The sequence below is a fragment of the Canis lupus genome, chromosome 17 (genome assembly GCF_003254725.2).
Source record: "Canis lupus dingo isolate Sandy chromosome 17, ASM325472v2, whole genome shotgun sequence".
Lineage (NCBI taxonomy): Eukaryota > Metazoa > Chordata > Mammalia > Carnivora > Canidae > Canis > Canis lupus.
The window spans coordinates 44914723-44927928 of NC_064259.1; the positions used below are offsets into that span (position 1 = coordinate 44914723).

The 13206-nt window shown below is 37.3% G+C and overlaps 1 protein-coding gene across 1 annotated transcript; it reads left to right on the top strand.

The window, feature by feature from the left end:
- Positions 1–7621: 7621 nt before the first annotated feature.
- LOC112664279 (regenerating islet-derived protein 3-gamma-like) lies at positions 7622–10137 on the top strand. The gene is made up of 5 exons (XM_025453742.3): positions 7622–7770; positions 8326–8444; positions 8654–8791; positions 9436–9562; positions 9846–10137. The coding sequence occupies exons 1-5, from the start codon at positions 7692–7694 to the stop codon at positions 9911–9913; spliced, it is 531 nt and encodes a 176-aa protein (XP_025309527.1). The 5' UTR covers positions 7622–7691; the 3' UTR covers positions 9914–10137.
- The last annotated feature ends 3069 nt before the right edge of the window (positions 10138–13206 follow it).

Genomic DNA, 13206 nt, shown 5'->3' on the forward strand with positions numbered 1-13206 from the left:
ACTAGACCATTCTCTTGCACCAGACACAAAGATACACTCAAAATGGATGAGAGATCTAAATGTGAGACAAGATTCCATCAAAATCCTAGAGGAGAACACAGTCAACACCGTTTTTGAACTTGGCCACAACAACTTCTTGCAAGATACATCTATGAAGGCAAGGGAAACAAAAGCAAAAATGAGTTATTGGGACTTAGTCAAGATAAAGAGCTTCTGCACAGCAAAAGAAACAGTCAACAAAATTAAAGGACAATCTACAGAATGGGAGAAGGTATTTGCAAATGACCTGATAAAGGGCTAGTATCCAAGATCTATAAATAACTTATTAAACTCAACAGCAAAGAAACAATCCAATCATGAAATGGGCAAAAGACATGAACAGAAATTTCACAGAGGCATTTACTGCATGAGTGAATTTCGAAGTATAAATTTGCCCTGGCGAATATGTACACCTCATGCTAGCCTCATGAAACTGGAATAAGCCTTTGAAAAGAAATTTGTCCTTGAAGCTTGTATCTGATATCAGCACTGATTGTAGAACTTGGTGCTAATCTTGACCTTGTATCCAAGTTAACTGTTCCCTTGCCTTGAGTTGGAAAACGGTTTGCCTTTACAACTGTAAATTTATTCATCCTTTTAATTTATGTAAGGTTTTTGTACACAATTCTCAATTCTTTAAGAGATGACAACAAATTCTGGTTTTCTACTGTCATGTGAGAACATTAGGCCCCAGCAACGCATCATTGTGTGAGGAAAATAAAGTGCTGCAGTTAAAAAAAAAAGCAAAACAAAACAAAAACAAACAAACAAACAAAAAACTCTGAGGGAGGAGAGGAAGGAAAATCTTGGAACCTGGAAAGCCTGGAATTTTAGATTGACATTTAATGTGCACATAGCCTTGGACCTTGGCCCAAGACCCCAGTCATGAACATGGGACTGACTTAGGATATATACATTGGATCTGGACTACAGACATGGACCATAAATCTATACTAAATATGGACACTGGAAGTGGACATTGGACCTTTTACCTGAACTTTCCATAATTTCAAACTTAGACTTTAGATCAAGACTTGGATCTCACCATATAGGATCTTAATATGAACCTATCATCTATACTTGGACATTGGAATGGATAGAAGACCTAAAACTTGGATCAGAGTTTGTCCAGAACATGGAATCTGACCTTAATCATAGTCCATGGTCATGGACTTGAGCAATTTCCCATGACATTGACCTAGAAATGTAATCTTAGACTTGGGACTAAGTCTGGAGCCGGACATAGAACTTGGACGTGGACTTCAGTTCTAAACATAGATATGAAATTGGACTTTAGAACTTTACCATGATCTTGGAACTTTACCTTGACTTGGACATTGAATCTGTTAATCAGAAATAAATTTGACCTAAGACCTGATAATAGACCTAGATCTTGAATCTGGACAAGATCTAGAATCAGTGCATATAGATATGGACTTTGGACCAGCTTTGGACTTGGTCCTAGATTTCACTTTGGTCAAAGATGCTGACTGTGGACTGTGGACCTCTGATCTGAAAGTGGACTTTGGACAGAGAATTTGGACCTGCATATTCTAGTTTCTTGAGCACAACATTCAGTTGGAATTTACATTTTTTTTTGAAGCAGTCAATAAGTTACTTTGGAGAAGAGTGTCTGAGACTGACCTTCTTTCTTCTTATACTGTTTTTTTTTTTTTCCAGTAATGATGCTTTGATTCATTTTAACTTGCCATATCAATTTGCAAAAAGTATTTTTAAAATGAATGTGTTTTTCTGAGCTCTTTTGGTTAGTCTGGGCTCACTACTAAACATCTATTTCTTATTTTTAATTGGAACAAAAATTATCAAAATCAGTGCCCTTTGGAATCAGACCAACTTATTAACTGTGCTAAGATCCAGTCACATCCCTCCTATTTTATGCTCTCAAAATCCTTATACTTGTTCTTCAGGGCTCTTACCATATTATAATTAAAAATGAATTACATTATTGTTTGATTAATTTCTTTCTAATTGTTTGTATACCAATTTTCTGCAATCTACACTCAGTGGTCCAAATCTGGTTTGCTGCTTGTTTTATATGGCCTGTAAGCTAAGAATTTGTTTTTACATTTTTAAATGGTTAGAAAATGATCAAAAGAAGAATATTTTGATATTGTAATAATTCTATATGGTGACAAGTGGTAACTACACTTATGGTGAACAATAAGTAATGTATACAACTATTGAATAAATATGCTGTATACCTGAGGTTAATAACATTGCATTTACTTATATTTCAGTAAGAAAGTATATTCTGTGACACGTAAAATGATATGAAATTCAAATTTCAGTGTTCAAAATTAATGCTCAAGTACAACATAAATGTGTCCATCATTTGCATATTGTTTTTGACTGCTTTCATACTACAGTGGAAGAGCTGAGAGACAGTATGCCTCACAGAGCCCAAACTATTTACCATCCTGCCCTTTACAAAAGTTTCCTGACTCTTGTCCTACACAGCAAATATGAAGACCATGTTTGTCATTATTAGGGCTGTATTTAGATTGTAGAGATTTTATTTATTTATTTATTTTAAAGATATTATTTATTTGTTTTAAAAGAAAGAGAGCATGAGTGCTGTTGGGGGCAGAGGAAGAGAGAGAGAAGCAGCATAGCAGGTTCCCAACTGAGCAGGAAACCCAACTCAGGGCTCCATCCTAGGACCCTGGGATGGTGACCTGAGCTGAAGGCAGATGCCTAAGCAGCTGAGCCACCCAGGCACCCCTAGATTTTAGAGATTTTAAAATATGACAAATTTCACATCTTAAAATCAATTTAATGTGGTAAATTTCCACTGCATAGTTTTAAGATACTTAGATTAGTAAATACTACACTGCAGTTAATTCAAAGAATTAGAACTATTTATCTCAGAGTAAATTTTAAAACCTAAGGCCAAATCAACAACAACAAAAAAATCTAAAATGTTGAGAAGAAATGTGTGAGAAATATCAGAAAGAGAGACAGAACATAGACTCCTAACTCTGGGAAATGAACTAGGGGTGGTGGAAGGGGAGGAGGGCAGGGGGTGGGGGTGAATGGGTGACGGGCACTGAGGGGGACACTTGACGGGATGAGTACTGGGTGTTATTCTGTATGTTGGGAAATTGAACACCAATAAAAAATTAATTTATTAAAAAATAAATAAAAATAAAAAATAAAATTAAAAAAAATCTAAAATGTTATATAAAATATGACACAGGTATGTTAATCTAGCAAGATGGAATAATACTATATAGGGTTGATATATCTATAAGCAATAAATGCTCAAAAAGTAAGTTGGAAGGATTAGAAAATTCCTAATGGAGAAGTAAGAAGTGAGAATTACATAAGAAGTAAGAAGTAACTGCTATGATATTTCTTTATTACTTCTTTCTTTCTTTCTTTCTTTCTTTCTTTCTTTCTTTCTTTCTTTCTTTCTTTCATTTTAAAATTTTATTTATTTATTCATGAGAGACACAGAGAGAGGCAGAGGGAGAAGGAGGCTCCCTACAGGAAGCCTGATGTGGGACTTAATCCCAGGACCCTGGGATCACCTGAGCCAAAGGCAGACTCTCAACCACTGAGCCACCCAGGGATCCCAGCTTTATTTCTTAAAAAAAAAAAAAAAAAAAAAAAAAAAGATATGAAGATGGCAAGATATCATTGCTGTTCATTCTAGATGGTAAATACATAGATGCTTACTAAGTGTGTTCTCTATCATAAAGTAATTCATAATAAAAATAAAAGCAACATAGCTATGAAAGAAGCATTTCTGATTTTTATTTGCTGTCAAAAGAACTATGTGCTCTGGAAATGCATTTCAGGTCTGAAGAGTTGCCATTAACGAAGTGATTGTAATTGATGGTAATCAGTTGGAAACACAATCTTAATTTTTTCTCCCAAATGAAGAATGCTTTGTATTATGACTAGTTCATCCTAAAAGAAAATAAATAACAAACAATAGCCTTTATAAAATACACAATAAGTATACTAGAACTAACATGATATACAACAGGGAACTGTTCCAAGACCAATGTGAGGCATTGAAACCAAATAAAAATTGACAGTTTCCTGATAAAAACCTAATTGCCCTCAATAACTGCACAAGTGATAAAATAGTTACTATTTATTACTTAAATATGATTAACCCAATGGTATCAACTCTACAGTGCTCTGATAACTTCCCTTATTGGCCTCAGGGACTTTGAGGTTTGGCCAGTCAGCCTTGGTTCACAAAGTATATGGGACCTCATTTTATTCCTTTCCCATTTCTTCTGACAGGTTTAGGATAAGGTGAAAGGACCAAAGTAGCATCCTGAGTATTTGGTTAATATATCCCAACGGGCTGTGCTTTAGTGATAAATCTCCAATAAAATATGTTCAAGGCTATTTTTTGATATGAGCACTGCTGAACCATCTTCCAGGAACTTTTCATATTTCACCATTCTTGTAAGATATATCCCAGATTCCCGCAATGTGATCATTTACCCCCTTGAATTAATTCTAGGAATGATCATACTAAGGTTTATCTGAAAATATTGTTTGACTTGGAAGTTAGTATGTATAAAAAGTACAAGTTGGACATTATATCTTTTGGCAAAGAAAACTTTGTAAAGCTCAAACCAAGAGTAAGGATTCCTTACTCACCACCAAGAAGTACAGTGTAACTAACCTAAAATTAACTTTTTAAAGATAGAATTTAATCAAACTTTTCAGTGCCTGGTTAATGAGGATTGCTAAGGAGAATAACTACAAATAAAACAATAACAGTTAAATTTTACTGAGTTTGGTGAGCTGTCATGTGAAACAAGTCTTACATTGCAGTTAGAGATACTATAACCTTAAGATATATTATAACTTTGTTTCAATTAAAGTAGAAACAAAACCGAGTTTTAATAACTTTTCATAGGAGGATTTGAGTTTAACCTAGCAATAGGGAAGATTCTGGAGCAAAGAAAAATACGTACAGTTTTAAAAAGGAAAAGAGAAATTTTGGAGAATGCCTGTAATTCTACTTCTTAAGATAAATGCAAGACTTAGAGGTTTTCCATCTTCAAAACTATTTAAGCTCTGCTTTGACAGGTGGAGTCTGATGATTACTCTTTTTAATTCTGAAGATGTAATTTTTTTCTGGTTGGACACAGAAGATCAATTTCCTCATTGTTTTTTTCTTGTTTTTATTTGTAAACTGTTTACATAGCTAAATGTTAAATATTATTTGTTTATAATACTTTAATATTTCACTTGAATTTGTAAAAGTTATTTTTAATGCATATGCTGTATATGATTCCACATGAATATTGCTCTATATTAAGCTATTTCTAGTTTATAGTAATGATGGGAAAAATACCTATGTATTATAATTGATAGTGAACATGTAAGTTAAAGTATAACTTTCTATCTGGAAAATTTGAAACATATTTTGAAATTTGAAAGAATATTTGAAAATTGAATTCAATTCAGTTATCTGAAATTGAAAGAATTGTATAATGCTCTTATATCTTACACTTAGACTCAGTAATTATTACCAGATTGTAATGTATTTGCTTTATTTCCCATTCCTCAGCCTCTCCTCATGTCAAACACAGACATTTTCTTACATAATTTGAAAAAAGTCATAGATAGCATGATATTTCACCTCTAAATACTTCACTGTAAATATCAGAAGTAGAAGGAAATTCACTAACTATAATACCATCATCACAAGAGAGAAAATTTAAGTATCTGGGATTATCAAATATCATATTCATATATCACGGTTGTCCCTGAAATGACTTACTTTATTAATCAAGATCCATTTAAAATTTGCTTATGTGATTAAATTACTATATCTCTTTAGGTTCTTTTAACCTGAAATAGATACTTCGGTCAATTACACTGAGCTTTTCAAGAATTTGAGAACATACTCCATTCTAGATTTCTAATTGCTATTATTCACTTCTCAAGTAATTTTTTTAACGTAGCAAGATTTTTCTCAATCATTTTAATTATCATATTTGTGTGGTGTATTATTCTTATACTTTTAAACTTTAATTTCCACTGAGCACTCACTATATTTATGGCTTTGTATTTACATATTTTGTATATATTTTGATATAATACTTCCTTTTTCCTTTTTAACAAAAGAATATGTTGGCTATATTTCATATTAGATTATTTGTAGGTTCTACTGACTTTGGAATCTGATGACATGAATCAGTAATGAGCATAACTGCGTGACTTCATCACAAATCCTTACTGTAAACATGTACACACAATAGTGTGAGAGACAAGATCTGTAGAAAATCCCAGCTTAACGATGTCCAGGACTGGCTAAACCACACCTGAAACACATGGTATGAGCCACATGTTTCCTTCTGTTGCCAAAATTGCTAACTCAGAAGTAAACCTGACTGAGGAACTTTTCTCAGTACCTTTACATGAAACTGGCTCCTCTCCCAGTAAGAATGTATCAGATATAAACATCTTTTCATTTAGAGCCAAATGATAGTCTTGCAGAGGAGGTTCTTAGCAGCCCAGGGTAGTGAACATCTTGATGTCATATCTCCAACTTACATGCAAGATAGAACAATGTCTACAATTCATCCAATCACTGCTCTGACTCTAACCCTCTTTTTACTTCCTTTGCCTCTGCATCATTTGACTCTAATCTTCTTATGCATGAATTTACATTGTCTCTTATTTTACCACAGGTAAGCTCCATCTCTCAAGAGACTGGTAAGGCAAGTTTAGCATCTGATTTTCCTTAATATCCTGGCTCACCTATTGAATCATCGAGAGATTCTGGATTTTCCTTAAAATTAGCCACCATGTTTAAGATGCAGCCATGAAATAATCATCCCCATTTTTGACTTCAGTTCCTTCTGTACTCTCACTGATGATAACTGTGATACTTGTAATTGCCATACTCACCTCCACTTATCATCCAAGATCATTTAATTTAACTACACAAAATAGAAAGAAATATACATGTATGCTTACAAAAGGGAGTTCTTGAATATCAACTAAAAGAATTACTCCATTAGATGTTCCCCTTTTTTAATACTACAATTCCTGCTAACAGCCCCTAATACAGAAGAAGAGCCAGCGAAAGAACAAATTTCACCTGTTCCTGGGGAAAGGGCTGACCTGCTAACGGGAAAGAGGCAAAATCTGTGGCAATTCCCAGCCTATGCTGGGAAGAGACTCCTCCTTACGGTAGCAATCTCCTTGAACCAATGCCAAGCCCTTCCCATGACCCCTGACACCTCCACATTCCTGTTATTGATTTCAGTGCCTGCCCTTCAATTTTTCTTATAAAAGCCCAGCCTGACTGACAGACCATTGCAAATCCCTGCAAGACAGGTGAGTGGAAGCTGAGAGTGGCAGGAGTTATACTGTACATATTTGGGGGAAGGTACAGGAGGATCCCTCTGTGAGACAGAGACACAGCATCTGTGATTTCAGCACAGGCTGGCTGGCAGGTCTCATGGGGTGGGAGGGTGTACTGATCATCTGATTCTTTCCAGAGCTATACAAGGGGATAGATGTCACTGAGATCAATTTGTTCCTAGGGGACTAAACAAAGACAAGGAAGAGGAGTCGCCCTCCCTAATTGCCCTCTTTCTAATTACTCTTTCCTTAGTGATCTCTGATTGCTTCCTAGGATCACAGACATGATGCTGCCTCCCATGGCCCTCCCCAGCATGTCCTGGATGCTGCTCTCCTGCCTGATGGTCCTGTCTCAGGTCCGAGGTGAGCTTGCCCTGTCTGTAGCACTGGGTCCTTGTGAATGCTCAGGGCCAAGAGGAAGAAAAAAGGCTCCTGTGGTAATGGTGACATATCTCCCCACACAATGAAACTGCCTATAACTTGCCCAACTCACTCCTTCCTTCAGAGTAACCAGGGGTGACAGGCGTCGCAGTGGTCCACTAGCACCACAAGGAGGTCATTCATTTTGTCAGTGCAGTCTAATTTATGTTGGAAGGTGAAGGAGGAAAAGCATGAAGGGTCAATAATGAGATATAGGGAAGGAAAATGAGGATCCAGTGCAAGAATGGTCGGCCTAGTGTGTGGAAGGGTTGGGCTTTGAAGGTGAAGGAGGAAAAGAGGAGAGAAGTTTCCTCACTTAGTGCAGTTGGTTCAAGACCCAGAAATCCTGAAAGGGTAGGCAATGGTGAGAGACAGTCAGGGCTTTGACATCACTTCCCCACGCACCGGCCTCATAGATATTCCCCTAGATCACCTCCCTACCCTGATGCCCACTCTCCTCTTCACTTCTTCCTTCTCTTTGACTCCCTTCCACCATAGGTGAAGACTCCCAGAAGGACGTGCCTGCCCCACGGATCACGTGTCCCAAAGGCTCCAAGGCCTATGCCTCCCACTGCTATGCCTTGTTTATGACCCCCAAATCCTGGATGGATGCTGATGTGAGTACTTGGGTTTTCAGTTAGGAGTTTTAAGGGGAAAGTACATTAGAGACCTGAGGGGGTAGGTTCCATTCTCCAGAGTTTCTCCAGAAGGGGCGTGATTGAACACCCTCATCTCTTGCATATATACCCCTTCTCTCCTACCTCTGCCCTGCCCTCCCCCGAGTTATGACTCAGGCTCCCCCTGAGTCTCTCCTTTCCCCACCCAGATGGCCTGCCAGAAGAGGCCCTCGGGACACCTTGTGTCTGTGCTCAGTGGGAGTGAGGCATCCTTTGTGGCCTCCCTGGTCAAGAACAGTGTGAACAGCTACTCATATGTCTGGATGGGGCTCCATGACCCCACAGAGGTATGCACTCATTTCTCTTCATAACCTCTCAAGCTGCTATTGCCCCCCAGCCCACTCCCTGTCCCCAGTGCCTACCCACCAAATGCCCTAGAGAGCCCTGGAGCTCAGAGATCTAGGAGGACATTAGGGAGAAGGGAAAGGTCTTGCAGCCAGCTGAACAGCTGAGTTCTGTGGAAGTCCCTTGTCTCCAGCTGAAGTGAATCTGCCTCCTGTCATGCTTTTGCACAATTTCCATGTGAGGCCTTGTAATTCAGTTCTCTGAGCTTCACAGAGTCGGCACTTACTGTGCTGAGGGAATCCTAAATGAACATAGGATCCATTTTTGCTCTGTAAATCAGACATTGTCTTTGAGGTTCAGAGGGTAATCACAAATGTACCACTGATTGCTGTTCAGTCAGGAATGTGTTACTCTGAATGGTTCTGTTGGTCTTTGTGATTACTGATTTTGGAATCTGCCAATCAAAACAAGGAATTAGGAAAAGTTTCCTTTCCAGAGGAGAGCTCTGGCTCCAGGGCAGCATCTGGATGAGCGGAGCAAATTTGGTGATGTTGGGGAAGGGTTCATGCAAGGAGAACTCTAATGGAGAGTTCTAATGGATGGAGGGTGGTGAGAATTCAACCTCACCACCCTCCATCCTCTACAGGGCTATGAGCCCAATGCAGATGGTTGGGAGTGGAGTAGTGCTGATATTCTGAATTACTCTGCCTGGGAGAAAAACCCCTCCACCATTGCAAACCCTGGCTATTGTGGGAGCCTGTCAAGAAGCACAGGTAAGTAACAGAGAAGCTACTTTCTGCCCAGGCTTTTTCATCCTCTATTTCCCCATTTCTCAGCATGACCCTCAAAGAATCCCCCTGAGCTAGAAAATGTAGTGTTGATTTGTCTCCACCATCCCCTCTCATCTCTCCTTTTTTTGAGTCTCATTTCTCTGGAGTAGGACACTGGTGAGGGTGAGAAGGAGGCTTTGAATCCTAGGCCAGAAACTGGGATGCCTCTCTCTTGGGTTCATAAGCTCTACCAGCCACACTTACCTGAGCTCCTCTGTTTCTCTAGGATACCTGAAATGGAAAGATTATAACTGTGCTACGAAGCTACCCTATATCTGCAAGTTCAAGGACTAGGTCTGGGGAGACCTCAGGAACCTGAGTTTTACATGCAGCTCATCATGGACATGGGACCAAGCATGAATACTCACCCTAGAGTCTTCAAATAAATATCCTCCCATACCTCCAAACTGACCACATCATTATGACCTTCCCTACTTCTCAGCCTTATCTAAAATACCGCTGTGTCTTCCATAACTTGAGTTCAAGTGAGAAAATTAAAAATAAATGTTTTGTCTCAATTGTCTGTCTTGTGCACTTCTGTCTCATAGAGAAAACTTTAGTTGGAAGAAGTGGTTGAGTAGGAAGTCCTTGGGGGTCTTCCTTTTGCCCAATTTCATCCTGGTTTCTGGAAAAGTTCCTAAATATGCATTGTTACTAGCCTGTTTGTAATGGGAGGTGTTTCAATACAGCTCGTGTAGGTTTGGGGTGTGCACATTGCTCCCCCACACATTCTGCTGCATATTCCCCTAGGTCTGATGGTATAACACTACCAGTTTAAAGTTTCAGACGATGTTTAGAACAGTACTTCCTAAAGTATCAGACTGAAGGACAATTAATAGGTTTCATCTATATTTGTAAAACAGACTATGAATAAATAAATCAAAATAATTAGATGGATAAAACAAATAATATATGGACCTATTTTTTATTATCTTTGACAGGCATATAAGTGATATGTCAAATTACTGTACAATTTCCTAATATCTTTCGAATTCTGTTACTTTCCTTGCCATGGTCAGAGGGCATTGCTCCACCGAACTATGCATTCCCCTGTCCCTAGCAGGCACTTGTGAGAACAGACTCAACTAGGTCCTCTTTCTTTTGCCCTAAAACATCCTTATCTAGTCAGGACTGGATTTGGGATGGCTTTAACATCTGATAGGATTTTTGTTACTATTTTTTTTCAGTGAAAAAAGAATGATGCTCTTTTGAATAAATTCCCTTTAACTGACTACAGACAAGACCCAGACTTTTCATGGAACTATCTATATATCAAGACCACTGATCTGCCTTCCATCTTATCACCACCTCTCCCTAATCACATGTTTCTATTATAGAAAAAAAGTGTATTTGGCTAGTTTCCTAATCTGAAAAAGAATTCTTTTCTATGAAAAGAATCTCATATGAGACCACTGACAAAATTTTCCATATAAGCAAAGAATACTACAACATTGCTAGGTGAGGTTATCACTTTTTGAATAAATAGTTGAGATGAATGCACTTTATCACTTGTTAAAAATGAATATTTGTTAAATTTCTTTTGCTCTTTCTAAGATAGACTGCCTTGATTAAAGCATTTTTGGTGGAAACACTTTTCCATCAGTTTAAATGATGTGTAACACCATGGGTCTTGAGTTTTTGCCCTGGTTGAAGTAATAAAAATCAGAAAAATTCACAATGACAGTGCTTGTGCCAATTCCTATTTAATTTGAGTTCCTCCTTCAGAAAGGAGTTGTAAGGACCACATTCTGTTCTTTCAGTTGGAGGATACCATAGTATAAGACAGGACATTTGTAGTTGCAGGTAAGAAAGATCCCAGCATAATATGGCTCAAAAAATAAGTATATGTATTGCATCACCTAACTGAAATATCTAAAAGTAAGGTAGGTTCTGAGTTCAGTTCATTCAGGGACAGCAGTTATTTCTCTGGGCATTTCTATCTTGTCACAAAATATCACTCTTCCAATTTTTATCATATCTTTGGTTGTACTTTTAGTTCTCTTGTCAGCTTACATTGTGAATATATCTTTGTATTTTCCCTTTGCCCAAATAATTATGTAAATATGTCATGTCTAATTTTAGCCTCCCTTTGACCCACTGGCACTTAAAGTTTAGATAACATGATTTTTCAAATCTAGGCTGGTGATACTATATATTTTAGAGAAGTAATTAGTCATTTGGTAAAGATATGATCAAAATACTGCCCTCTCCTCAGAGCAATGTAAAAATAGATAATTAAGAAGACACTTGGAAAAATCTGTGATATTGGAACTTATTAAATATTTTGAAAACTTTTCTCTCAAACTGGGTTTAGACTGGACATCGCTACTCTCCTAAGGATGTGTTAAATATTATAATATTTATCTGGAACTCCAACAAAGCCACTTGGTATCCATATTCTGGCTCTATAAACCAAGTGGCTACCTAGTGATTCCTTAGCCTTGCAGGAAATTCATAACCAGTTCTTTGCTGCCAACTATTTTCCCAGAAACAAGTACTTTCTGACTCTTAAAATTATATATATATATAATTATATGTATAATTATATATATATAATTTTATATAATTTTATATAATTATATATAATTATAGATTATGTATTAATTATATTACAGATTATTATATTTTATATTATATATTAATTATATTATATATTATATATAACTATATAATTTTATATAATTTTATTATTTATATATATAACATCATTGCAAATAGTCATGAAGTATTTAGTCTATCTTCTCTAACATAAAATTAAAAATAATATAACATTCAACAAACCAAGTAAGTTTTAGAAAATGTTGTACTATTCAATTGATATTAACCACTATAAACTACGCTGAAGTGTTTCATGTTTGTTAAATTATAAAAATGTACATGTAGTAGTAGGAGGAGGTGGAGGTAATAAAGAACCTTTTCATATTCCCCCTTTGTACATTCTCCTTTTACAGTCTCCCCTTCACTGTCCAGTTTGAATGGTTTTACTGGAGTAGAGGGGAAAGATTTGTCATAACAGGATCTGAGAGAGAAGCAGAACCAAAATCAAAGCCTAGCAAATGAGCAGAGCAAACCCAAGACACTACAAAGAGACATAGGTGATAAGGGCTCAGAGAGATTCCCAGCATGGGGAGAGGCTCTTCCAATGGAGAGGCTGGAAGTGCCCAAGGTATCCTCTCCACAGTCAGGATGGATTTCCCTTTAGGCAAAGGTGGAATGTTATTGTTCTCTGAGGACTCACAGATGCATAGTTCTCAGGTCACTGAGAGGCAGAGGGAAGAGGAAAAAGTCTTCCAGGAAAGACTACAAAATGGAAGAAATAAAGTGGTCCAGAAGCAGATGCAAGAGGTCAGGCCTGGGAATAATGGAGATACCTGGGGAGAGATTCATGAGAGACAGAGAAGCAGGGAAGAATAGACACACTATTCCTCCTACTACCAGCCTATCTCGTATCCTCATTGTCTTTTCCCCCACACCCATAAAGTGACCACTATTTGCCTATGTAGAATCTGATAGGCAAATGAGGATGATTTTTTAAAAGATGACAATTCTTCCAATTGAGTCCAACTGTAAATATTTTCTGCAAACCT

Excerpts from the sequence above, each read along its gene's own strand:
- LOC112664279 (XM_025453742.3), top strand. The coding sequence starts at position 7,692 with ATGATGCTGCCTCCCATGGCCCTCCCCAGCATGTCCTGGATGCTGCTC. Across the intron at positions 8,445-8,653 it reads AATCCTGGATGGATGCTGAT|ATGGCCTGCCAGAAGAGGCC; the intron begins GTGAGTACTTGG and ends TTCCCCACCCAG. Across the intron at positions 9,563-9,845 it reads GAGCCTGTCAAGAAGCACAG|GATACCTGAAATGGAAAGAT; the intron begins GTAAGTAACAGA and ends CTGTTTCTCTAG.